Consider the following 27,641-nt stretch of genomic DNA (forward strand, 5'->3'; position numbering starts at 1 on the left):
TGCCAGCCCCTGTCCCTAGACAGCCTAATGGAGGGGGATGCTGGGGATTGCACTTCTGAAGCATCTGAGAAGGTACATGAGTCCCATCCCTGTCCTAGGGCAGTCAGAGAGTGCAGTGGGTCGGAGCCTTGTCAATCCTGCGTTTTGTGTGTGTTCTACTCTTCATGCCCGTATGGAGCAGAGGAATGGTAATTAATTAATTATTCACACTTTCACCCTGAAATCTGGGATTTGGAGCAGCTTTAGTGTGTGTGTCTCTGTGTGTGTGCCTTCAGGTTACCTGTCGGCCTTCATCGAACCCATGAATTTTATGGGGCTTTCTTGGTCAAAGTGGCTTGACGTTGCCATCCTCTAAAATACAGCCCACAGTGCTTGATGTTCCTTGGCAGTCCCCTGTCCAAGTACTAGCCAGGGCTGATCCTGCTTAGCTTCCAAGCTCAGATGGAACCTGGTGCCATCAAGGTATTTAGGCTCTCAAAGGAGTTTGTAAATGAACTTGTTCTTCATTGTAAAAATTAAAAACAAGCACAGGAAGAGCATACATAAAAGCCTAAGTAAGACATACAAACTTCATTGCAAAGATGTGATTATCCATAGCACTAAAAACAATCTGCTTCTGGGGATGCTCTAGCTGGAGATCCTGCACTGAGCCGGGAGTTGGATTTGGATGGCTTCTATGGGAACATTCCCACTCTAGGATTCTGTGAATCTAAAACAATTTAAAACACGTCAATTCAAAAGGCAAAAGGTGTCTTGGCTTTATTTAGAGGTTTTTACATATGTCTTTATTAGATGCATTTATGTGTAGGATATCTATGCAAAGGGATCTTGTAGCACCTTTGAATCATAGAGTTGGAAGAGACCCCAAGGGCCATTCAGTCCATTCCCATTCTTCCCTGCAGGAACTCTCAATCAAAGCATCCCTGATTGATGGACATCTAGCTTCTGTTTAAAGACCTCCAAGGAAGGAGACTCCACCACAATCTCCGAGGGAGTGTAGTATTCCACTGTGAAACAGCCCTTAATGTCAGGAAGTTCCTCCTAATCATAGAATAGAATAATAGAATCGTAGAGTTGGAAGAGACTGCAAGGGCCATCCAGTCCAATCCCATTCTGCCATGCAGGAAATCCAAATCAAAGCATCCCTGACAGATGGCCATCCAGCCTCTGTTTAAAGACCTCCAAGGAAGGAGACTCTATCACCCTCCGAGGAAGGAGTGCATTCCACTGTCGAACAGCCCTTACTCTCAGGAAGTTCCTCCTAATGTTCAAGTGGAATCTCTTTTCCTGTAGCTTGCATCCATTGTTCCGGGTCCTGTTCTCTGGAGCAGCAGAAAACAAGCTTGCTCCCTCCTCAATATGACATCCTTTCAGATATTTAAACAGGGCGATCATATCACCTCTTAACCTTCTCTTCTCCAGGCTAAACATCCCCAGCTCTCTGAGTCGTTCCTCATAGGGCTTCATGGTTTCCAGACCCTTCACCATTTTAGTTGCCCTCTTCTGGACACGCTCCAGTTTCTCAATGTCCTTTTTGAATTGTGGTGCCCAGAACTGGACACAATATTCCAGGTGGGGCCTGACCAGAGCAGAACAGAGTGGCACTATTACTTCTCTTAAAGTATAGTGTCTAGATCAAGATACATCCTAAAACTGCATTGGCCTTTTTAGCTGCCGCATCACACTGTTCACTCATGTTCAACTTGTGGTCTACTTGGACTCTTAGATCCCTTTCAGATGTAGTTTCATTCAGCCATGTGTCTTCCATCCTATATCTGTGCATTTCATTTTTCTGCCCTAAGTGCAGTACCTTACATTTCTCTGTGTTGAATTTCATTTTGTTAGCTTTGGCCCAGCTTTCTAGTCTATTCAGGTCATTTTGAATGTTGATCCTCTCCTCTGGAGTATTAGCTATTCCTCCTAATTTGGTGTCATCTGCAAATTTGATAAGTATTCCCCCAATTCTGTCATCCAGGTCATTGATAAAGATGTTGAATAACACTGGGCCCAGGACAGAGCCCCACTGGACACCCCACTGGTCACTTCTCTCCAGGATGAAAAGGAGCCATTGTTGAGAACCCTTTGGGGTTCGGCCGGTCAACCAATTACAGATCCATTTAACAGTTCCTTTGTCTAGCCCACATTTTACAAGCTTGTTTGCAAGAATGTCATGGGGAACCCTGTCAAAGGCCTTAGTGAAATCAAGATCTACTACATCCACAGCATTCCCTTCATCTACCAAGCTAGTAATTTTATCAAAGAAGGAGATGGCATGACTTCTTTCTCTGAAACCCGTGTTGACTTTTTGTGATGATGGCATTGCCTTCTAGATGTTCACAGACTCTCTGTTTAATGATCTGCTCCAGAATCTTTCCTGGGATTGATCTCAGACTAACTGGACAATAATTGTTGGGATCCTCTTTCTTCCCCCTTTTGAAGATGGGGACAACGTTTGCCCTCCTCCAGTCTGCTGGGATCTCTCCTGTTCTCCAGGAGTCCTCAAAGACTATTATTGCCAATGGCTCCGATATTACATTTGCCAGTTCTTTTAATATCCTTGGATGTAGTTCATCTGATCCTGGAGACTTAAATTCATTTAGATTAACAAGGTATTCCTCTACTATCTCTTTACTTATTCTGTGCTGAGATTCCCCTATTCTGTCCTCTGCTCCATTATCCTCAGGTTGAGCACCCTTTGCCTTTTCTGAGAAGACTGAGAAGTCTTTTCTGAGAAGACTAATGTTTAGGTGGAATCTTTTCCCCTGGAGCTTGCATTCATTCCTCTGGGTCCTATTTTCTGGAGCATCAGAAAAGAAGCTTGCTTCATCCTCAATATGATATCCCTTCAAGTATTTAAACAGGGCTATCATAATACCCCTTAACCATCTCTTCTCCATGCTAAACATCCCTAGTCATTCCCTAAGTCATTCCTTGTAGGGCATGGTTTCCAGACCTTTCACCACTTTGGTCACCCTCCTTTGGACACACTCCAAGAGACTAAGAGAAAGAAATGGGTAGCATATGGTTTCGTAAACTTAAGTCTGTTTCATCTGTTTCATGGAGTGAAGTGCCTAGGAATAGATCTGTTATAGCAATGAATGAGTTGGTTGTATGTGCATAAAGGTGGTCTTCAGGGAAGGTGTAGTTGCGATGTGGACATCTTTGAAGGCTTTGGGCAGGTACAGCCAAGCTGTTTTGCATGTCAAAGGCACCCAAGACCTTGGTAAAATGCACCTGCGAGATGCAAAGCAGATTAGCTTCACTGTTTAGAAAACAGTCCCTTCCCAGGGCTGTGCCCTTGACCAGGATACCCATCTCTGGGGATATCATGTACCTGGATTGTGGCGGCCCTGGAAGGTAGGTCTTGCTGGCTTTGCGGTGCCAGGGAAACCTGGGTCCTCTTACTAACTGACCTTTTCCCACAACCTTGCCTTGCTTTGGTGCTGAGCCAACTCCTGGATAGGCAGACCAACTTCCTTGATCCTACTAGGTCTCTCCAGCAACAGGTTTTTGGCAGGCTGAGCCTTGCCTGCTCTGCAAACAGAAGGCCCTTGCCTTTGTGTCAGCAGGCCTGTTTGCTTGAAAGTGTTGTGTGTATATGTGTGGGTTCCCTTTGTTTTCCTTGGGATGGAACAGGGGCCCAGTGCTGGGGCAGAGCAGTATGGAGGAGCCTTGCATCCTTGTCGCTGTGTGTGTGTGTGTGTGTTTGGAGGAGGCATTGCAAAAGTGCCTTGTCCACCTCCTTGGCAAATGTGGCTTGAAAAGGGGGCCTGGCAAGTGTGTTGTGTAACAGGCAATGGTCACTGGTGTGAGTGTCTCCATGCCCAATGGATAAGCCAGGGGTCATGGTTCCAGACACCTGGCAAACTGGAATTTGTTGTGGGTTCTGTGCTTTTAAATTGACTCTCTCAGAGAGATTTATTAACAAGGTTTGTTGGGGGGGGGGGTTGCTGTTGCCTTCCTTGTGTCTTTGTGTGTCCTTTTTTTCAGTAGAGTTGGCCCTCCACATTTGCAGCTTTGACATTTGCAGATTTTATTGTTTGTGGTTTTGCTTAATCTGTCCTCTCTGGTCTTCCAGCACAACTCTGCCAGACGCTGACCATAGAGTTGCGCTGGAGGAGCTAGAGCTTACTAGGAAAAACACTTCTCTAGGCACTTGTAGGTCCTCCAGTGTGTTCTTTGGTCACTTTCTGGAAGGATGTGGACCATAGAGTTGCACTGGAGGACCTGGAGAACAGTGGTTTTTGTATCTGAGATCCTTCACCCCTAAACCCAGCAAATGTGAAGGGGCCACTGTATTTGCCTTCAAATTATTGTAAGGGTGTGACGGGGGATTCAGTCCCTGGTCTCCTGGAAGCCTAGTCCCACGCTCAAACCCCTATATTACACTGGCTCTAAAATACATTTTCCCCTGGGGAAATAATATATTATAATGCATAATATATACGTAGTTTTATTGGCAAGAATTATTCAGAGATTAGTTATTTTCTTCCTCTTATCTTGCCCAAGGCCACCGAGAAGAGTTACATGGCTGATCACTTTGAATTATTGGTTATTTTACTGATTTAATACCTTTATACACAAACACACACACACTTTATATTCATTTCCGGTTTGTTTTCATTATTTCTGTGAGGTAGGTCACCCTCTTTGCCATGTTTGCCCAAAGACCATCCCATGAGATCGAAGGCTTTCTCAGCCGGCACCATAGTTTTTTGTGGGTCTTCTGGGCGATGGGGCCATGTTATGGAAGAATTTATTCCTGGTGTTTTGTTTGCATCTGTGGTTGGCATCTTTTTCTCTGCAGGCGAAATGTCAGGAATAAATTCTTCCAGAACATGGCCACATGGTTTTTGTGGGTTTTTCAGGCTATCAGTCAGTGGATTTCCATGGCCAAGTGGGGATTTGAACCCTAGCCTCCTGGAGTCAGTGTGGGCGAGTTGTCTGAGCATTGGACTTTGACTCTGGAAACCAGGGTTCAAATTCCCACTTGGCCATGGAAACCCAATATGTGACCAAGTCACATTCTCTCAGTCTTTGAGGAAGGCAAAGGCAAACCTCTGATCAAATCTTGCCAAGCAATGTCCTTAGGGTGTGTATATGTGACATGAAGGCACACGACAACGCAACAAACTCCCGGAGTCCAAGGTCAAGACTCAAACCACTGCCTATGCTGGTGCCTAATCTGCAAATTGGATGCTGCATTAAACTATTACTTTTGCACATGGGTGGGGATTGTGCAGCCTTCCATATGTTGTTGAACTGCAGTTCCCATCAGCCCTAACCACCATTACCTGATTGTTGAGGAATCCTGGGAGTTGCAGTCGTAACATCTGAGGGGTTGCATGATTTCCATCCTTGCCCAGTTGTGCAAATTTTCCCTTGTGGGGAGAAGCCAGGTAGGAAGTCCCCACACCTTGACTTTTTGGCTCTTGTTAGCAACAGCATTCTGGTCAATCGGACCAAGAGGCCTTTGGCATTTGGTCATCCATATCTTCATCCTAAATGCCAACAAGTTGGTGCCTTGGGCAGGTGGAAGAGCATCTGCCTCTTTTCCCCTTGGCCAGATGGATGCAGTGTGTGGTGCTTTTGGGTCCCCTGTTGCTCAAGTTGCAGGGCAGGGAGTCGCTTGCTGTTGCATCCTGATCTAAAAAGCCTCATGTGGGTCTGATCAAGTGGAATCTGCAGGAGAATCAGAGAGAAGTGCGCTGACTTCAGAAAGGGAGCATCTTCTTCTGTTCCAGGAGACACAGGGACCAGATCCTTCTGTTCAAACGCCTTTGAGATGAGCTGTGTCAAAGCTTGGAGGATTTCCAGTACAGACCCAGAAGCATGCCTTGGTTTCCTCAGGCAAATCAGCCTGCTGTGTTCCCGAACTCAGCTCAGATGGGTGTTTTGGACTGTACTCAACTGTGAATGAAAGTGGTGTTTTTTGGAGACGTTCAGTGGGGTTTGAAGTCAACTCCCTCATTGAGATTGGGCCATCAGCACAGTTGTGTAAATTTGGAAAGAAGAAGAAGAGAGGAGTTTGTAAGTGCCAAAATGGCTTCTCCTGCACTTGCAAAATGGTATCTCTTTTGTGGGTCCTGGAGGGGTAGACTTGAAAATTATTATTAAGTTTGTATCCTGCCTTTTCCCTAAGACTGGGACTCAGAGTGGCTTACACCTTCAAAAGATTACCATTAAATGCATACAAAAAAATCAAGATTAAACTAAATTAAACTGTCAACTGTAAAAAAAAAGTTACATAACACAATTTAAGGGAGCCAGTCTGGTGCAGTGGTTTTGAGTGTTGGACTACGACACCAGAGACCAGGGTTCAAATTGATGCTCAGCCCTGGAAACCCGCTGGGTGACCCTGGGGAAGCCCCTTCCCAGTGGCTTAGCTGAAGGGTCTTATGGCGATTTTAAAAATTGGGACAGCTGATAATAGAAAACCCAGCAATAGCCAACCACCAATCAATTAAAATGGACTCAACATGCCACTGGAACAATCTCAACAAATACAAATCTGACCCCATATTGAAAGCTTGGTGCCTATTAAAAAGATATTGGCATAGTTACTGGGCGAGTGTCCCGGGAGAAGGATCGCACAACTGGGACACCAGAGTGAGACAGCCTCCAAGAAAGTTTGGGGCTAGAGAGGAAAGGTACTCAACAAATTGCACTTTGGGGCTGTCCTCTAAGGCAACTCTACATGCAATGCATAGAATTAATCCAGCCAGGATAACGGAGATGAATTTATACCATTCTGTTGGACCTCACCTGGATATTATGTCCAATTCTGGGTGCCACAGTTCAAGAAGGATATCAGCAGGCTGGCACATGTCTGTCCAAGGTGATGAAGTTCTGGAAACGAAGCTTAATGAGGGACAGTTCATAACTGGGTATGTTTGGGATATCAGCAAAGTGAAATGTGTCCAGAGGAAGGTGACCAACTGTGAGGAATGGCTTAGGGAAATGGGTAGGTTTGGCTTGGAGAAGAGAAGGCTGAGAGGTGACGCGATAGCAATCCTTAAGTATCCGAAGAAATGTCATGGAGAAGATGGAGCCAGCTTGTTTTCTGCTGCTCCGGAAGCTGCCACAACAAGAAGCAGTGGCTTGAAATGACAAGAAAAGGGATTCCAGTGCCTTGGTAATTTCTTCCTTGAGGGTGGAGTATACTGTCTCAGAGTATGGTGGACTCTCCATCTTCAGAGGTCTTTAAGCACAGGTTGGATGGCCACCTCTGGACCAGAAGGTCCTTGAGGTTTCTTCCAGCTCTGTGGCTGTGCTTTCTCTTCCAGATGATGAACCCGTTGCATATGTGGCTATCAGAAGGTTGCTGGCTATGGAGCAAGGGAGTTACACAAAGAGCCTTGTGTTTTGTGAAGGCACACCCAGGCACTGCCTGACTTATACCTCTGGCTTGACACACATCCGCTCCGTTGTGATTATCCTGTGGAAGGTGTCTCAATGAGGAAGCATCTTGTTTTCCATGTGAGCTTTGCCCTTTTGCATTAATAGCCATGGCTGCTTATCTCAGTATCACTTATTTGTGGGTCTCTTGTTGTTCCCCACCTTCATCCACAAGGAAAGACTGACAATTATCAATAATGATAATGAGGGAATGGTTCTTCAGTTCTGGCTGGCTTTCAAATAGATTGGGAGGCCGCATTGGTCCCATTGTAAGACATTGGAGGGCTGTACTCCCTAATGTGCATCCTGTCCCCAAAATGTTCTTTTAAGCATTTTAGATTTTATTTGTGGGTTTGCTAAAAATGAGAGCGTAGGAAGTACTTCTTTCATAATTTTGGAGTTTAGCATCATCTGGTACAAGTTTATACACCTCAGAGTTGGAAAGTCTGGCTTGTGTACAATTGCATTCATTGCCCCAGCTGTTCTTCCACAGAGTTCTGGACCTGTAATGGGTCTAAAAAGTTCTCCTGGGGTTTGGAGTTGGTTCTGCTTCTCTGACCAGAAACCACATAGGCCTTCTGTTGTTGGTTGGGTCCCTTCTTTTTCTTGCCATCCAGCCAGCCAGAGTTGGACAATGCTTGGACAACTCAGTTTCAGGAATCAGCATCAGACATTGTGAAATCCAGCCCTGTGTAGAGGATTTTTAGGGGGGAACACTAGAATTATTGGAAACTGAATGGTGTAGGAACAGTAAAGCACCCTAAAGGTGATGAAAGTTGAGTCACCAACAGTTACAAGTATGGCTTGGCCCCATGAATGACTGTTCCAGGCTTGAGACCACTGTACCACCATGAATTGAGTTGCTGGCAAAAACAAACAGGAGAAACTTAGCATCTTTAGTAAAAGAAAATTATTGTGTCTCCTCTAGTCCTCTGTTGTGACCAACAGACATACAACACTCAACCCCATAAAAAGGAATGAGCAAAGAAGAAACCAAGGCCAGGAATTGCAATGATGTGAGATACAGTCAGCCCTTTGTATCTATGGATTCAGCCTCCACAGATTCAACCATCCACAGCTAGATTGTGTGTGTGTGTGTGTGTGTGTATCCAAAAAGCAAAACTTGATTTGGCCATTTTATATAAGGGACACCATTTTACTAGGCCATTGTATATAACAAGACCAGGGCATCCACAGATTTTGGTACCTGGCCGACTGTACATAGTTTTAAATATGTGAACACTCAGTTTTAAGTAGTGTTTTATTTTCCATTCTGAAAGAGTATATTTCATAACCCATTTCCCCCCAGTTTTTTTGGGATGAAGGTTTTTTTTGGGGGGGGGGGACTTTTCCCTGTTTTTTCCAGATTGTTTCCCTGGGCTTTCATGTCTCCAGACGATGCTGGTGTAGATGTTCAAGAAATTGACCCCATATGTAAGGCAGCATGTTCTGTTCCAGTGACGTTGGTGGGGAGGGGTCTTCTAGTTGCCATGGTGGATCACTCAGGGCACAGATCTTGACCAGTATGACTTTGATGTGCCTCAAGATAGTGTCTTGTGTGTCGTTGTGGTATCTGGAATCTTTGAGCCCTGCAGTCATGTTTGTCCCAACCAGAATTGTGGGTTTCTTCCCATACCTCCGGAAAGGAAAGCCACAAGCATGCATACAGAAACGAAGCGTGGCCTTTGATCCGGGAGCACTTGTTGGCAGGTGAGGAGAGAGAGAGGCTGATGGGCACAGAGCCAAGATGAAATGCCAAGGTCTGGGCATGTGCCACCAACATCTTATATGTTTAAGCCCTAGCGGCAATGTGTGATGGACAGGTAGTGTTATCACCCTGTTTATTCAAATTGTATGCAGAAGATATCATGAAAAGCAAGTTCAGACATGGAGGAAGGAGGGATAAAGGTAGGAGGAAGGAATATTAACAAACTAAGATTAGTGGATGACACCATACTACTAGCAGAAAACATATGTAGCAGACCTAGAACTACTAAGGAAGATCAAAGAGGAAAGTGCAAAGGCAGGCTTCTTATTGAACACAAAGGCCCGTTACAAATGGGCACTTTAGTACGCGCAACACGCGTGCTAGGGTTAAAACGGGGCGTCCTTTCTGGATGCCTCCAACCCTAGGACGCGCGGAGTGCGCACAAAATGGCGGCGGCCGTTCCCCACGGCCGCTGCCATGAGGACGTCACGACCGCGCCGCCTCTATACGGGGCGGCGCGGAAGTGACATCCTCGCTCCATGCCAGGGCGTCTAGTGCGCCCTTAGCGTGGAGCAGGAAGAAGCTCCGTTTCAGAGCTCCTTCCTGGTTTGGTCCGCTGGGCGCAGCCTTCAGATGGCTGCGCCCAGCGGACCAAAGGAGAAAGGGGCCAAGCGGCCCCTTTTTCCTCCTCCTCCCCGCCGCTGCGGGTGTCCTGGGCTTGAAGCCCAAGGACACCCCTTTCCAGGCTGCAGGGAAGCGGCCTTTTGCCACTTCCCCGCAGCCCGGAAAGCGGTGGATTGGGGCCTCAGCGGCTGCCGCTCTGGACACTGAGGCCCCGATACAGCGGGGAAAGGGGCGAGTACAGCCCGCCCCAAATGGGCAGTCTGTAACCTGCCAAAGATAACAAAAATAATGATAATGGAGGAGCTATGTACATTCAACCTAGAGAGTGAGAAAGTTGGAATAGTTAAAAGAGATCCCATACCTTGGATTAAACATTGATCAGAAAGGAGACTGCAGTCAAGAAATGAGATGAAGATTAGGAACGGGAAGGGAAGCCATGAAAGAACTGGACAAGCACCTAAAGAGTAAAGCTATACAACTGAAGACTAAAGTCAGGGTTGTCCAAAGCACTGTATTCCCCATCTCTATGTACAGATGTGAGCAGCAGCCTTGCCAATCTCCGGGGAGTTTAATTAATTTCTTTCTGGGGATTTTGACTGAATATTCTGGTAAATATTGGGGAATTCCAGGGATTTTGGATTTTGATAATATATTCCAGGGAATATCTTTGAGGCTTGTTGGCAACACTGGATGTGAGAGCTGGGCAGTGAAGAAAGTGGGTAGGACAAAAATGGATTCATTTGAGATGTGATGCTGGAGAAGATCCTGTGGATGGCCAAAAAGGCAAAGAAATGGCTCCTTCAAGCCTGAAATCTCCCTGGAAGCCAAGTTAGTCAAGCTGAGGCTGATGTGCTTTGGCCATATCATGAAGAAGGCATGAAATTCATTAGAAAAGATAATAATGCTAAGAACGGTGGAGGGAGGTAGAAAGAGGAAGCCCACACGCTAGATAGATGGAGTCTATTAATGAGGCCATGGATATGCAAGTGCAGGACCTGAACAGAGCCTTGGGGGGGGGGATGTTTCATCCAGGGTCACCATGAATTGGGGCAACTTGAGGGCAGTTAACAACAACAGCAACAACAAAGATCCTGGCCTTTTCCCTGGAGTTGTTGTGGGATGGATGGACGGATGGGAGGGCAGGCCTTTTGCTCTTGTCTGTTGGCACGTGCTGCGAGTGACCCCTGGTCAGCAGAGAGGCAGAGATAAGAGGATTATCCAAACAGACGGAGGGCCTGTGATTAATGCTAAAGCAACACTCTCAGTTCCGGGACTAATGCCTGGGCTTAAGGAACATCCTACAGTTGGTCCCACAGGGGAATAACTCATGTGGACATATGAAGAGAGAATTACCAGAGTTTTGCAGAACAGAAGCAGCTGAGAGGGAAAGGAAAGTGGGGAAGTTACTTGATTATTTTTCAGCAGAGGAAGTGGGTTGCATCCTCTGTGTGTGCATATGTTCAGCATGGGGTCATGGTTTGAGCATTGGGCAATGCCGTTGGGAGACCAGGGTTCAAATCACCGCTTGGCAGTGGAAACCCACTGGGTGATACTGGGCAAGTCATACAAACATCTTCATTTCTATACCGCTTATCAGTGCACTTAAGCACTCCCAAAGTGGTTTACAGCTGTAAGCTAATTGCCCCCAACAATCAGGACTCATTTTAGCCACCTCCTCGGAAGGATGCAAGCCTGAGCTGAGCTTGAGCCCTTTCACTGGTCTTGAACTCACAGCCTTAAGGTTTTGAGTGGCTGGCTGCAGGACAGCATTGAACCACTGCGCCGCCAAGGCTCTGCATAATAATATATAATCATATAGATTTATTTGTATCTCTCCCAATTGCGGGGAATCCGGGCGGCTAACAACAGTAAAGAAGATACAGTGGGCCCTTGTTATCCGCTGGGGTTTGGTTGCAAGATCCATCGTGGATCACAAAATCCGTGGATGCTCAAGTCCCGTTAAATATAATGATGTAGCAAAATGGTGTCCCTTATAAAAATGGGGAAATCAAGGTTTGATATTTGAAATGTATACATTTTTGAACATTTTCAAACCGTGGATGCTTGAATCTGTGTGTAAAAAATCCATGTCTAAGAAGGGCCGACTGTACAATACAAAAAATTACAATAAGATACAAATTAACCCCTTCCAGTCTCCTGACCAATACAAAACAACAAAAACAACAAACAGTATAAATAAGGTAGCAATTAAATAAACATAAACATTACAATCAAAAAGGGTTCATAAACAATCCCTTTCCCAGCCCCTCAATGCAAATACAACTCAAACACAAAATATTAGCAGCTAGAACTGCCTTGGCTTTTTTTGGTTGTACTAGAAAAAGTATTTGGGGGGGGAGGAATTTCAGGTGGGGCTGGGATGGTCCGGGGGGGGGGAGGGGGCAGGGGACTGGAGTCAGCCAGGAGAGCAATGGTTAAGAGGTGGTAGGTAAAGCAGTGGTACCCGGGATACGAATTACCAGCTTACGAAATTTTGGGATACGAAAAAAAATCCAGGGAATTGTTCGGCTACGAAGGGTTTTTTCGGGTTACGAAAAAAAACCCCGGCGCTGTTTCAATGGAGCGCGGCAGAGCGCGGCTTTTTTTCCATAGCGCCTATGGCAATTCGGGGTAGGAAGGTTTTTCGGGTTACGAAATTAGGAAAAAACCGGGAACGAATTAATTTCGGTAAACCGAGGGGGAAGCATGTATTTGAAGGGCTATCTATTAGGATGGAGCAAGCTTCTTTTCTGGTGCTCCAGAGAATGGACGCAGAGCAATGGATTCATCAATCCTAGAATCAAACTAGAGGAAAAGAGATTCCACCTCAACATTAGGGAAACCTCCTGACAATAAGAGATGTTTGACAGTCAACAAACACCCACTCCGCCTGGAGTGCATGGAGTCTCCTTTGAAGGGTTTCAAACAGAGGCGGGGGGCCATCTGTCAGGATGCTTTGACTGAGAGTTCTTGCATGGCAGGAGGTTGACTGGATGACCTTGTGGTCTCTTCCAACTCTATGATCCCATGCTAGATGGTGTATTTAGGATGCAGATGTTTAACCTGCCTCAGTACTATCCCAGGTTCCTTTCTGCTTTCGGAGCTGTTCTCTCCCTGCTCTGTTCCCTCAGCCCTCTTTCCCTGCATGGAATGCTTTCCGTCTGCGTCCCACTGCCAATGCTGTGCTATTCTCCTTCCTTCTAACCCCTTGCTTCTCCCTTCCTACGCAGGTGCCACAGACTACAGGATCCCTGCTGAGCTCTGCCAGCGGGCTACAGCAACTACCGGGGATCTTGAACTGGTGCGTTGTCATGCTGGTGAGTAGCAAGAGCAACCCCTCTCCCTCTTCCACATCCCTTCCTCCCCTGCTGGCTTCGGGGCTTAAATTAGATTGGTTACTCCATGCCGCTCTGGCCTTCATTGATTCAGAAGCAGGAAGGGAAGCTCTTTTCTCCTTGTGTTCTCGCGGCTGGAGAAGAGGGTTGGCCCGGAGCCTGCCAGACAGGCAATCCACGTTGGGGAGGACAGCGGCCGCAGCCACTTGTAGCACAGAGAGGCATTTGTTGTGTCAATGGCCTGGCAGTCCAGCCTCTTGGCCTGCAATGAATGGGTGCTTTGCAACACCTTATGTCGGACGGATGCTACCGTCTGCCCTGTGAGAAGAGGACCCGTTGAGGTTGTGCCTGACTTCCAAACAAGCCTTTTTGCACTCCCTTGGAGGGGTGATAGAGTCTCCTTCCTTGGAGGTCTTTAAACAGAGGCTGGATGGCCATCTGTCAGGGATGCTTGATTGAATTTCCTGCTGCAGATTGGGGTTGGACTGGATCAGGCCCTTGTGGGTCTCTTCCAACTCTATGATTCTATGTTTGCACAAAAATCAAAAATTTAAAAGGAAAATTCAATTTGTAATTGTCTCTACTTTATACCTATAAAAAATACCGAATACACTGTAAACTACATTATAGTTTTAGGCCAAACTCAATATACATAATACTTTGAAGTTCCTAAAGTAACTTCCGATTTGTAAAGAGGTTTTTTTAAGGACCCCAATCTTGGGAGAAGGGGAGATTCCCCCCCCCCCCCTCCAAGGCACAAAATGTCAAACTGTCCATCTCTGTTGGATGATTTTAGCTGTAAGAAAGGGAGTTGAGCCCACACTGGACTATTCTGAGTCCAGCTGTGACCTGAACTTGGACCTTGGAGGGTGTAGAGTCTCCTCCTTGGAGGTCTTTTAAACAGAGACTGGATGGCCATCTGTCAGGGATGCTTTGATTTGAATTTCCTGCATGGCAGAATGGGGTTGGACGGATGGCCCTTGGGGTCTCTTCCAACTCTATGTCTATGATTCTAATTTGTTAGAGGAAGTGTGTACTCTGTGTTTAAGTGAAACCAGCTGACACTAATTGGGCCTTTATGACTGGAAACCAGGTTTGAATCTGGGCTCAGCCATGAAAACGAGGGTGCCCTTGGGCAAGTCACAGTCTCTCAGCCTCAGAGGAATATAGAATCATAGAGTTGGAAGAGACGAAGGGCCCTGACCCAGTCCAACCCCATTCTGCCATGCAGAAATCCAAATCAAAGCATCCCCATTGAGAGTGGCCATACAGCCTCTGCGCTTAAAGACTCCAAAGAAGGAGATTCCACTACACTCCGAGGAAGGAGTTGTTCCACTGTCGAACAGTCCTTACTCTCAGGAAGTTCCTCCGAATGTTGAGCTGGAATCTCTTTTCCTGGAGCTGTGCATCCATTGTTCGGGTCCTGTTCTCTGGAGCAGCAGAAAACAAGCTGTCTCCATCCTCAATATGACATCCTTCAAATATTAAACAGGGCTGTCATCTCAACCTCTTACTTCTCTTCTCCAGGCTAAACTTCCCCAGCAGTTCCCTCAGTTGCTCCTCATAGGGCTTCATGGTTTCCAGACTCTTCACCATTTTGGTTCCCATCCTTGGACACAGGCTCCAGTTTCCAAGTCTTTTTGAATGTGGGCCCAGAACTGGACACAATATTCTAGGTGGGGCGCTGACCAGAAGCAGAATAGAGTGGCACTATACTTCCTTTGATCTAGACACTATGGCCTGTTACAGACTGCCAAAAATAAAGCTGCTTCGGGTCTCTTTGGAGGTATGCTATTTAAATGATGCATGGGTCCTAAGAGTCCGGAGGTCACGCAAAGCCACACTCCATCCTAAGCACTGGAGTGCAGCTTTGGTGCAGCTTCCGGATTCTTAGCTGCTGAATCATTTAAACAGCAACCTCCAAAGAGACCCGAAGCAGCTTTATTTTGGCAGTCTGTAACAGGCCTATACTTCTATTGATGCAGCCTAAAATTGCATTGGCCTTTTTAGCTGCCGCATCGCACTGTTCACTCATGTTCAACTTGTGGTCTACTTGGACTCCTAGATCCCTTTCACATGTACTTTCATTCAGCCATGTGTCTCCCATCCTATATCTGTCCATTTCATTTTTGCCCTAAGTGCAGTATCTTACATTTCTCCGTGTTGAATTTCATTTTGTTAGCTTTGGCCCAGCTTTCAGTCTATTCAGGTCATTTTGAATCTTGATCCTGTCCTCTGGAGTATTAGCTATTCCTCCTAATTTGGTGTCACTGCAAATTTGATAAATGTGCTCCCAATTCTGTCATCCAGGTCATTGATAAAAATGGGAATAGCCCTGGCCCAGGACAGAGCCCCACTGGACACCCTCTGGTCACTTTCTCCAGGATGAAAGGTGCCATGTTGAGCATCCTTTGCGTTCGGCCAGTCAACCAATTCCAAATCCATGTAACAGTTGCCTTATCTAGCCCACATTTTCCAAGCTTGTTTGCAAGAATGTCATGGCAACCTGTCAAAGGCCTTACTGAAATCAAGAATATACTAATCCACAGCATTCCCTCATCTACCAAGATGGTCATTTTATCAAAGAAAGAGATCAGGTTGTCTGGCATGACTGTTTCTCTGCTTTTGTGATGATGGCATTGCCTTCTAGATGTTCACAGACTCTCTGTTAATGATCTACTCCAGAATCTTTCCTGGGATTGATGTCAGACTGACTGGGACGATAATTGTTGGGATCCTCTTTCTTCCCTTTTTTGAAAGATGGGGACAACGTTTGCCCTCCTCCAGTCGGCTGGGACTTCTCCTGTTCTCCAGGAGTCCTCAAAGACTATTATTGCCAATGACTCTGATATTACATTTGCCAGTTCTTTTAAGGCAATGGCAAAACTGTCTCTGAACAAACCTGGTCAAGAACACCCCACAATAGGGTCACCATAAGTCAGAAATGACTTGCAGGTACACAACTACAAACATCAGCCACAAAGCCTCTCAGAGCAGTCAATGGGCATTTCACAATTGGGGTGCCATTGTTGACCCTGCATTCCTACCCTGCATAGTGACCATGGGGCATGGAGGAGGGCCCAGCAGAGACTTCAGGCAAGTATATATAGGGAGAGGCACTCCCTCAACTTTTAAAAGTATTATGCATTTATTAGCAAAGGAGGATAGGCACCCCCATCGCTGGCCTTGCTTTCTTGTTCTCTTGGTACAAGATCCTGAGGCACGGCTGCCCAGAGAAGGCACACTGTGTGGCATTGGCTAATCATGTTGAACCCTAATTAAATTAGTTTGTGAAAAGGAGCACGCGAGGCTTGGAGAAACTGGCCCAGCCAGCTCTGATAATGAGCCTTTGGGCCTTCATCATTAGAGCCATGCTCTCCCTGCGCTATCTCCAGCCGGGGTCCAAGCATTTGTCCAGCACAGACCTCTCTTCGCGAGGAGGAAGAGGAAAAGGGGCCCACTAGTATAAAGAATAGTCTTACATTTTTCTTGCCATCGGCCAAAAAAATTAAATAAAAATACCCTGTTATGTCAAGACAATATCAATCATTGCAAGATTTTTAAAACATCTCTAGACCTCTTTTGTGCAAAAATTTGCAAATGGTATTCTGTAGGGAAAAAAATAGGCCTCCAAAGGGAGGGCCTGCCATAAATTGGAGGCTCCTGATGTTGAGGTGGACTCTCTTTTCCTGGAGCTTTCATCCATTCCTCCATTGTGTCCTATTCTCTGGAGCAGCAGAAAACAAGCTTGCTCTCCCTCCTCAGTTTGACATCCCTTCAAATAGCTAAACAAGGCTATCATATCACCTCTTAGCCTTCTCTTCTCTAGGCTAAACATACCCAGAAGAGTCTTTTTAGTGGGAGCATGTGTATCTGGTGTGCTTTCAACCTTGTGTTAATAGCTTTAAACTTTTTTAAAAATAGTTAAAACATCTGGAGGACCAAAGTTTGGGAATCACCGCTTTAAAGGTAGTAGTCTGGGGGCAGGGGACTCTTGTGCCCTGGGCTGCATGGACTATTGACAAATAAGGGCTGGAAGTCTACTTCTCGTTCTCAAAGTGGGGCAATGTTCATGTTAAACAGTACAGGGAGGCATGGGCAACTTAATTAAAAGATAAGTGGTTGCACCTGGGGGCCTGAGAAAAGTCAGTCTGGGGATTTTGTGAATTTTGAGAGTCCCCCAAACATTCTTGGACCAGAGAAGAACCTGCTGGGAAAAGAATGGATGTTAGGGGCTGCAGCCAGTGGAGTCATTGGGGTTGGTGTCACTCGGTGCAGTCACTCATGGTGTCACCCTTCCAGCTGACCTTCTCCCACGCTACACCATGCAGAATCCTTAGGAATGCTTTTTTGTACTGATGTTACTCATAAATCATAATTCCCATATATCACTGAATATAATGGCAATATCTTCAACTAGCAACATTAAAATTACACTTGGCATTCCACGTTTGCAGCTTTGGCTTTTGCAGATTTTATTATTTGCAGTTTAATGTGTCCTCTCTAGTTCCTCTGGTGCAACTCTGCCAGAGTTGACCATAGAGTTGTGCTGGAGAACCTAGACGTTCCTAGAGGAATCACTTCTCTAGGCATTCGCAGGTCCTCCAGCGTGATCACCTTCCAGCAGATGCTGGCCATGGAGTTGCACTGCAGGACCTGGAGATTCCTAGATATTCTTCTAGGTAAAAACAATAGTGTTTTTTTATTTGTGGGTTTTTTGACATTCATGGGGGTCCTTCATCCCTAACCCCAGCGAATGTGGAGGGACCACTGTGCCTCTTTAAATTATAATATCATATGCACAGCCTAAATGTATTTAAATTTCATAAAATCATAGAATCGTAGAGTTGGAAGAGACCCCAAGGGCCATCCAGTCCAACCCCATTCTTCTGCCATGCAGGAAATCCCACTCAAAGCATCCCCATTGACAGCAGCCTCTGCTTAAAGACCTCCAAAGAAGGAGACTCCAATACACGCCGAGGATGGAGTCTGTTCCACTGTCAAACAGCCCTATTTGCATAGTTTCATGTGAAATTAAACTGGAATTTTGGTAAGATGGGATGTATTTAAAGAAACCTGGGGCCTCTCCTCCCACTCTGCCTCACCCCAGTCACACCATCTCTTTAGTGTTTCAAGGGGACACAGGCGAACACAGTCCATTTCTACTCCAAGGCAAATGTTTGGGGATCAGTGGTGTCACCCCTTTTTGGGGTGTCACCTGGTGTGGTCCACACTTCCCGCGCCCCCTTAGTGATGCCCCCAGTTGCAACAGTGGGTCTCCTTGGGCTTGATGCAGACCTGCTCTGTGCAGATTTAGCAGGAGGAACGGACAGGGAGGGTTGGCTTTGAGGGAAGGAGGGCGAAAGGACAGAGTGCGGAGCTGGCTGTGAGGCTTCTTGCTTTCTTCCCCTTTGCTCCTGTAACCTTTGGCCCAACTTCATCGGCACGTCTTTGATTGTGAAAGCAGAGGCAGGGCTCAACCCTCTGCCCTCCTTGCATCACTGGGACTTGCTCAACCGGAGCTCCCTCCTGAGAGGCCTGGGGGTCCCGCAGAAGTCAGCCCACTTGCTTGCTTCCTCAAAGTACAGCCCTGGACCGTCAGGGTCTCTATTACACTTGCTGCTGAATAGTAGTACGTAGTGCTCTTGCTCAAAGGTTCCCTTAGTTGCCTTTGTCGTATCTTTGCAAGCCGAGCAGAGAGAAGGAGGCATCAGAAAGCACGGAGTGGGGCCCTAAGAGCGCTAAGGGAGCTGAGATGGGTGGAGGGCTCTGGGTGTGTTGCAGAGAGAGACAGGCTCTAATCTCCTTCTCCCCAGGCAAGAGTTTGAACAAAAACGTCAGTGCAGGGCAAGCAGAGCTGAGCGTATCCTGGCCACCCAAATGATTGTACACATCATGGCACAATGCACAGCCATTACAGTGGGATGGCGTCACACCCACAATTGCATTTCCTCAACCTGGAGCTAACTGTGGGTGTTCCACCTCAGACAAAAATGCCTTGATCATAGAATCATAGAGCTGGAAGAGACCTCAAGGGCCGTCCAGTCTAGCCCTGCTCTGCCATGCAGGAACTCTCAATCAAAGCGTCCTTGATAGATGGCCATCCAGCCTTTGTTTAAAGACCTCCAAAGAAGGAGGCCCCACCACTTCATGTGGGAGCTTATTCCTGCTAAGACTCCAAAGAGGCTAGGGAGTCTTGGCTAGGGAGACTCAAGTGCAAAGGCAGCTCATAGCACCTTTGAGTGAAAGAAGTTGTAGCATAAGCTTTTTGTAGACTTGGTCGACTTCCCCAGATGCATAGAGACCCTGGGTCCCTTTGGTCCCAGCCTGCCCCAAAGCAACCTGTTGCCCTTGGCTTTGGGGAAGGAAGCCTGGACTAAAAGAGAAAAGCCGCCTTACCCAAATTCTCCCCATGCCACTAGCAAGGACAGCCTTAGTTTGGAGGTGAGAGGCAAGTGCTGCCTGTCCTTCTCTCTGTATCCTCCTTTGTGGGCATGAGCTTTTATTTTGTGGTCTGGAGGGCGAAGGGCACTGTGTGCGCCAGAGATTGGGAGCCTCTGCTACTGGAGCATGTAGCCTGGGATGGCAAGTAAACGCCTTGTGCCTAACGTGGCCCCTTGCCACTCCCTCCCCCCCTGCCACCCGGCAATAATGAATTATGGAATTGGCAGAAAGAGCTTACCCATTGGGCATCCCCAGCACCCAGTCCGAGGCACCCTTTTCTCTTCCCTTGAGGGGGCGGTGGTTATTCGAACCCCCTCTCCTTTTGCTTCGGACACTCCTAACGCTGGTAAGCAGAATTTTGTTTTATAAAACAATGCTTGGTTGAGGGTGCCTTGCTCCCAGTGGGGTAAATTGTACCTGGGCAGCTCTGTCACCGACTGACCCACCTGGGGTCCCATGATGGGTCAGTCTGTATGCCCCCTCCTCGGACCAGCCTTCCTCTCTTTGTTCCTTCCATTGCCTTTTCTGCCACACACTTTTCCCATTTTGGGGTCTGTGGGTGGGGAGGAGGGTGTTAGGCAGTGCTGGGGAAGTTTACTTTCTCGGCCTGTGATTCCCAGAACCACCCAGGTAACATGGCCACTGGGGATTCTGGGAGTCATGGGCTCCCCAAGGTAATTTCCTTCCAGTGCTGGTTGGCCTCAGAGCGCTTGCTGCTTGTAACTTGGTTCTCTTTCCTTCCCAGGTCTTAAGCAATGCCCGCCTCTTCCTAGAGAACCTCATCAAGTAAGTGCTGGGGGCTTTCTTGGGGAAAGTGGGGCAGGATGGGACCTGCCTGATTCCGGTGTGAGAATTGGGGAGGAAGGCCCTTCCCAGGGCACAGGGATTCAGTCCTTGCAGGTCAGAGTAGATGCCACTCCACACCTGCTCCCTCTCTGATTTCACCATTTCCTGCAGACAGGAAAAGTTAGAACGTTCTGTGTAAGTTCCCAGAGGTACAAAGTCTGTAGTAATAGTCCCCCGATTGAGCAAGGGTTTGCTTTTGAGGGCTTTCTTGGCTGTTCTTTGCCATCAAGTTGGCTTTGATTTACAATGCCCTTCTGAGGCTACAGCTGCACTGCAGAATTAATGGAGTTTAACACCGCTTTAACTGCCATGGCTCCATGCTATGGAATCCTGGAAGTTGTAGTTTGTTGAGAGCTCTGGTGCCACAACAAACTACAGATCCCAAGATTCCGTAGATGGAGGCATGGCAGGTAAAGCTGCCTCAGACTACATTACTTCTGCAGTGGAGCAGCAGCCTGAACGAGAGACCTCCAAGCGACCCTGTTCAGGTCTTGCAAACTCAGGGCAGCTGTGGCTTTCTTGTGTCTGTGTGCTGACTGCCCTCGTTGGCCCTGCATCATGGCGACCCTGTGGATGGGACCTCTCCAAGCCCCCACCTGCCCTCCACTGCTCTGCCTGGCTTTCTTGACCGAATCCATTCATCCGCCTGGGATGGGGTCTCCTTCTTTTTCTACTGCCTCCAACCATTGTTGTCTTGCGTGAGTCCTGTCATCTCATGATATGTACAAAGTCCGATCGCCTCAGTTTAGTCATCTTGGCTTCTAGGGAGTGTTCAGGCTTGGTTTGATCTTGGCCCCATTGGCTTGTCTTTTTCAGGGCTGGGGAGTAGGAGTAAGGAGTACGGAATAAAAGAGGCTTTTGTAGGAGTAGGAATAAAGGAGTAACAGAATAGATTTGTTACTCATTCTTTCTGTACATACAAACACCAAAAACAATTTTATTATATTACACTGGGAAGGGACTGGGAGGCAGAGAGAGAGACTTATACACAAATGCCAGCCTTGCAAAGCAACAGGGGCTTTTCCCCAGGGCTGGGGAGTAGGAGTAAGGAGTAAAGGAGTAAGAGGTTTTTACAGGAGTAGGAGTAACATTAAGAAAAAGATATCTTACTCTAGGGTAGGACAAGGAGTAACTCCCAGATCACCACTATTCCCCAGCACTGGTCTTTTTAGCAGTCCATAGTATCCATAGAACTCTTCTGTTGTTGTTGTGTGCCTTCAAGATGTTTCTGACTTATGGCAACCCTATCATGGTGTTTTCTTGGTAAGTTTCTTCAGAGGGGTTTTGCCATTGCCTCCTCCTGAGGCTGAGAGTGTGTGACTTGCCCAAGGTCACCCATTGGGTTTATATGGCCAAACTGGGAATCAAATCCTGGTCTCCATAGTCCAGTGCTTAAAACATTATATCACGCTGGCTCTTTGAAAGTCTTCTCCAGCACCACATTTCATAATAATTTAGTCTCTTCCTCTCAGTTTCCCTCATTGTCCTATTTCTACAACTATACGTGGAAATCAGAAATATAACGGCTTGGATAGTCCTGACTTTGTGAGGTGTAATTACACTTGACCCTGAGGGCTACCAGCCTTGCAAGAGCCCAGCTTAAAAGCCCCTTGCCTAGCTGGGCACTTGTCATTCCTCCCTACTTGTGGTGGCTGTTGACTGAGGCAAAAGTTGGGGATCTGCTGTGCCAGAGGTAAGTTTGACTGGCATGCCCTTCAAAGCCTGGCACAGCTGGCTATAAACCCAGGTGGGAAGTCTGCACTCTTTAGAAGTTGCTGAACCTCAACCTTCCTCGGCCCCAAACCCAGAAACCCCATGGCAAGGGATGCTGGCAGTTGCCTTCCAGCATCATCTGGAGAGCCACATGATTTTTGTCCCGGCTTGTAGACCAATGATCCCATTGTGTCCCTCTGTCTTTCTTTGGTTGCTTTTGGGTTTGAGCTGCCTCTTCTTTGCCATCCTTGGGAGATCCAGAAGGATGGTGCTGCCCTCATGTGTCACAGAGGCACACTGCATTCCATTAACATCAAATCCAACTTCATGGACTCTTCAGTCTAGGATCCCTCCTGGGTCTAGGTCACCCATGAGGGGAGTGGGAGTGGGGGCACTGGGGTGCGTGCGTGCGTGCGTGCAGAATCTGGCCCATGGCAGCTTCACTGACTTGTGTTCCTTCCCTTCACAGGTATGGCATCTTGGTGGATCCCATCCAGGTCATCTCCTTGTTCCTGAAGGATCCTTACAGCTGGCCATCTCTGTGCCTTGTTATCGGTGAGTCAAAGAAGTTCTTTCTTCCTCTGTGATTCTCTTGGTGGGATTTCATAGAGAGGATAACTTAGAGTCCTCCACTGAGGACTCATGGCCTTGCTGCCCTTCAAAACTTGAGTGAGACATTGCAGGAAGGAAGGTCTGTATAAGGTGGGTGTCCAAGTGTTTGATGTGAGGAGCCAGGGGAGAGGATACATGGATGACAGTTGGAAGGTTCTGCTTCCTCCAGCTGAGTCCATGGGCATTTTATGTGCTCAGTAGTACACATTGAGCCTCCCTTATTCTAAATGCTTGGGACCAGAAGTGTTTTGGATTTTGAGGTTTTTCAGAGTTTGGAATATTTGCATATATATAATGAGACATCTTGGAGACGGGATCCAAGGGGCTGTTTCAGCTAGATTGGGGCCATGGTCCCAATGTGGCCTTTGCAGGATGCAAAAATAAGCCACAAAAAAGCAGCTCTTTTTTGCGCCCTGCAAAGGGCACGATAGCTGTGTTGCTGTGGTTTTATGGTGCCCCTTTGGCGCTGCATCATATGCATCGAGTGCCATGATGCTGCGCACCGTGTATTGTAGACGATGCGCTCTGACAAGGAGCCCTGGGTGTAGAGCCAGGGTGTGCGCCATAAGGACACTCTGCCCTGACTCCGCTCCCATGCCGGCCTTTAAGACCAGTCTGCACAGGGCCCAAGTCTAAACACAAAGTTCATTTATGTTTCATATACACCTTAGCACATAGCCTGAACATATTTTTTTACACAATGTTTATAAATAATTTTGTGCATGAAACAAAGTTTGTGTACATTCAACCATCAGAAAGCAAAGGCATCACTGTCTCAGTTCCCCATGTGAGCAGTTTTGGATTTTGGAGCATTTCAGATGTTGGATTGCCAGATATGAGGTTACTCAATGTGGCATGTAGGCAAGGGAAGTCCTAGGGAAGTCCTAGGGAAGAAAGAAGCTGTGCTTTTTGAAAAAGGAAAGGCCTTTTTTCCTGCAGAAAAACACTGGATGATGGAATAGTTACAGAGCTGGAGGCTGGATCTCAGATTCATGCTCTCCTTGAGACCTCAACATTTAGTCCAGGTGTGTGACAGTGATTGGAAGATTTTTCTTTCCCTTTCGTTCTCAGATGAGGGAGGAGTGATGGCGCCCCAAAATAGTTGCATGTTTGCATTGCAATGTGCATATGCCCTATGAGGAACGACTCAGGGAGCTGGGGATGTTTAGCCTGGAGAAAAGAAGGTTAAGAGGTGATATGAGAGCCCTGTTGAAATACTTGAAGGGATGTCATATTGAGGAGGGAGCAAGCTTGTTTTCTGCTGCTCCAGAGAACAGAACCCAGGACAATGGATGCAAGCTGCAGGAAAAGAGATTCCACCTCAACATTAGGAGGAACTTCCTGACAGTAAGGGCTGTTCGACAATGGAATGCACTCTTTCCTCGGAGATTATAGTGGAGTCTCCCTCCTTGGAGGTCTTCAAACGGAGGCTGGATGGCCATCTGTCAGGGATGCTTGGATTGAGAGTTCCTGCATGGCAGATTGGGGTTGGACTGGATCAGGGCCCTTGTGGTCTCTTCCAACTCTATGATTCTATGTTTGTCACAAAATCAAAAATTTTAAAAGGAAAATTCAATTTGTAATTGTCTCTACTTTATACCTATAATAAATACCGAATACACTGTAACTTACATTATAGTTTTAGGCCAAACTCAATTATACATAATACTTTGAAGTTCCTAAAGTAACTTCCGATTTGTAAAGAGGTTTTTTTTAATGGACCCCACTCTTGGGAGAAGGGGAGATTCCCCCCCCCCCCCCTTCAAGGCATCAAAATTTCAAAACTGTCCATCTCTTGTTGGATGATTTTAGCTGTAAGAAAGGGAGTTGAGCCCAGCCACTGGACTATTCTGAGTCCAGCTGTGACCTGAACTTGGACTAATTGCCCTTTTGGACTGTGGTTCCCATAGTCCCCTAGCCAACATGATCAATGAGTCAGGTTCTTGGAAGTGTATATAACTTCCTTAGCTCTTCACTGGAACCTGCAACTTTTCTTCTGAAAACTAATGGTCAACTTGTCCTTTGTCTCCAGTGTCCAATGTGTTTGTCCTGGCAGCTCTGCACATAGAGAAGAAGCTGGCAGTGGTGAGTGTGGGCAGGGTTGTGGCACATCTGCCATCTTTTTCTGAAGCTGGGCCAGACATTGTATTTTATGCTTCCTGGTGTGTGTGTCAGTGTGGTGTTGTGGTTTGAGAGCTGTGCTACGATTCCAGGAGACTGGAGTTTGAATCCCTTTGCAAGGAAACTCACTGGGTGACCTTGGACAAATCACACTTTCTCAGCCTCAAAAGACAAATACAGTGGTACCCCGGGTTACGAAATTAATTCGTTCCGCGGTTAATTTCGTAACCCGAAATACCTTCGTAAGCCGAATTCCCATAGGCGCTAATGGAAAAATAGCTCTCTGCTGCCCTCCGGTGGCGGAAAATAGCGCCGCGGTTTTTTCGTAACCCGAAGAAACCTTCGTAAGCCGAAGCAATAAATCCCTATGGGATTTTTTCGTATCCCGAAAAATTCGTAACCCGGCGCATTCGTATCCCGGGGTACCACTGTACTCACTGAACAATCTTGCTAAGAAAACCCTGTGATAGGGTCGCTATGAGTCAGAAATGACTTGATGGCATGCAACACTAAATCCTTCCCCATAGTCACCCTTCACAAATCAAGGCCCTCTGTTCCACTTCAAAGGTAGACGTGGGAAGGAGCTGGTTCCCCACCTGGATAGGGGTCCTGGAGGGAAACCTGTGCCATGGTTAAAGCAGCCCTTGCATCATCAACGGTTCTCTCTTACTTCCTGCAGGGCTCCTTATCAGAGCGGATTGGGTCCATCCTCCACACCCTCAACCTCCTGACCATCCTATGCTTCCCTGCCCTTGTGGTCCTGGCGGTCACCTCCATCACCCCTGGTGAGTGCTTGTGACTTTCTGGCATGGCTATGGGGGCGAATGTGAAAGGGATCTGAGACCCCCCCACCTTTCCCTTGTAGCTGTGCCACCTTGCCTTGGGGAGGGCATTTTTAGCGATACCCGCTTGGCCTCCCACCTGTGGCAAAAGTGGCCCCTTGCTCCTGCCCCCTCCTGTGCCCTTGAAGGGACAGTAGAGGCAGAGAACCTCAAGGGTCTTGGTGTCCACATCATCTGCATGCACTCCTCAGATCATCTGACCTTAAATGTGAATTGTGTGGGGCTGGCCCCCCTCGGAAGGGAGTATTCCATTGGATGCCTCACCCTCTGCTTTCCTGTCTTCCCTCCCCAGTTGGGGCCGTCCTCGCACTCGCCACCCACACCATCCTTTTCCTCAAGCTCTTCTCCTTCAAGGATGTCAACAGGTGGTGCCGGGAGAAGAGGCAGGCAAAGGCTGCCCGATCCCGATCTGGTGAGTTCTCTGCCCTCCTCTCAGTTCGTGATAAAGACAACAATAGCAATAGCAAGTGCATTTCTATACCACTTGCCAGAGGTTTACAAGTGTAAGCGAATTGCCCCCAATAACCTGGGTACCCATTTTGGCGACCTTGGAAGGATGCCAGGCTGAGTTGACCCTGAGCCCCTTGCTGAGATTGAACTCACAACCTTGTGGTTTGTGAGGGAGTGGCTGCAGTACAGGCATTTAACCACTGCGCCACCAGTCATTGGAGGAAAGTGTGGCCATCTGGGGGGCGGGCAGAGAGGAAGGGGAAGGAATTGGGACTTTGCATAGTTTGCACAGCCTTTGCAAAAATAAGCAGCAGGTGGAAGGGTAGCACAAGCCTGGAGGGGAGGGCTCACTCTGTTTATTCTTTGTTCCAGCTTCTGGATCCCAGAAAGCCAATGGGGAAGTGACCCTGAGTGGCGTGTCTTACCCTGCAAACCTGACCTACAAAGGTAATGCATCTAGGAGGTTCAACAGGGATGGGAAGGTTTCCTGTCAGCTCTAGGGCTGACCGGAGCCTAGCCAGCAGGGTCCACCTTCATATGAGTCTCTTGGCTCAAGGTGGAAAACTTCCCTGCAGGGATGGGGGCACTGGCTCTTGCCTTCTGCCAGGGTTGGCTGGTTCGGAACATGGCTTAAAACAGAATTAAATCCAAATTATTATTTTTTAAAAAGCAACACTCTTGGTTTTTAAATTGATTAGATAGATAGATAGATAGACAGACAGTCTATTATTACGATTTTCCAACTCACTTACTTGGAACAACAATGACTGCTTGAGGTTAAATGTCTTGACTTTAACAGTTCATAGGCAGTTGCTTATTCTTAGACCAGTATCCAGTGTCAGTTTCTTCTTTCTGATCACTTTATTTTATAGTGGAGGGAATGCCAACAAAGAAGTTCCACCAAAACAATTTTTTGAGAAGAGCAAAGAACAGGCATTATTTGAGCTCATGGCCATAACTTCTGAACTGCAGTTTGTGACTTAATTTTCTGATTTGGTCCTATATTGGCGTAGTCCTACATGTTAATGCAAAAGAATAGTTTAAACCAAAATGCCCGGTTCAAACATCCCCCCCCCCTTTTCAAAAACTGTTTTCTCAACCCTGTCTTCTGCCCTGGGTCCAATGCCACTTTCTCACTCCTTCCTTGCAGATATGTACTACTTCATCTTTGCACCGACCTTATGCTACGAGTTGAACTTTCCTCGTTCCCCACGCATCCGCAAGCGCTTCCTGCTGCGCAGGCTCTTTGAGATGGTGAGGCATCTGTGTATTTATGGTGTGTGTGTGTGTGAGAGAGAGAGAGAGAGAGAGAGAGAGAGAGAGAGAAGTCAGTCCTTCTCCCTGTTCCTTAATTCACAGACACCCTCATCCAAGCCACTGTTCCCTCTGCATAAGAGCCAAGGGCTAGGCAAGGCCAGGCTGCTACCAAGGCTGTCTTAAGGTGGTTGTGATGGAGCAGTTCCAAAAATAGATCCCCTTTCTGCACAATGGGAGTGTGACCCTTTCAGGAGTGCTGGCCTAGAAATCAAGCACATAATGCACCAAGTG

The 27,641-nt window shown here is 47.2% G+C and overlaps 1 protein-coding gene across 1 annotated transcript in view; it reads left to right on the top strand.

The window, feature by feature from the left end:
• Positions 1-9,206: 9,206 nt before the first annotated feature.
• Positions 9,207-27,641, top strand: part of DGAT1 (diacylglycerol O-acyltransferase 1) — a 28,800-nt gene continuing 10,365 nt past the window's right edge. The window contains exons 1-9 of the mRNA XM_042464493.1: positions 9,207-9,221; positions 12,862-13,047; positions 20,255-20,295; positions 22,538-22,623; positions 24,713-24,765; positions 25,481-25,586; positions 25,936-26,055; positions 26,466-26,540; positions 27,244-27,347. Coding sequence (XP_042320427.1) covers positions 9,207-9,221; positions 12,862-13,047; positions 20,255-20,295; positions 22,538-22,623; positions 24,713-24,765; positions 25,481-25,586; positions 25,936-26,055; positions 26,466-26,540; positions 27,244-27,347 — 786 coding nt within the window. The remainder of the gene's footprint in view (positions 9,222-12,861; positions 13,048-20,254; positions 20,296-22,537; positions 22,624-24,712; positions 24,766-25,480; positions 25,587-25,935; positions 26,056-26,465; positions 26,541-27,243; positions 27,348-27,641) is intronic.

The sequence above is a fragment of the Sceloporus undulatus genome, chromosome 4, assembly GCF_019175285.1.
Source record: "Sceloporus undulatus isolate JIND9_A2432 ecotype Alabama chromosome 4, SceUnd_v1.1, whole genome shotgun sequence".
Taxonomy (NCBI): Eukaryota; Metazoa; Chordata; class Lepidosauria; order Squamata; family Phrynosomatidae; genus Sceloporus; species Sceloporus undulatus.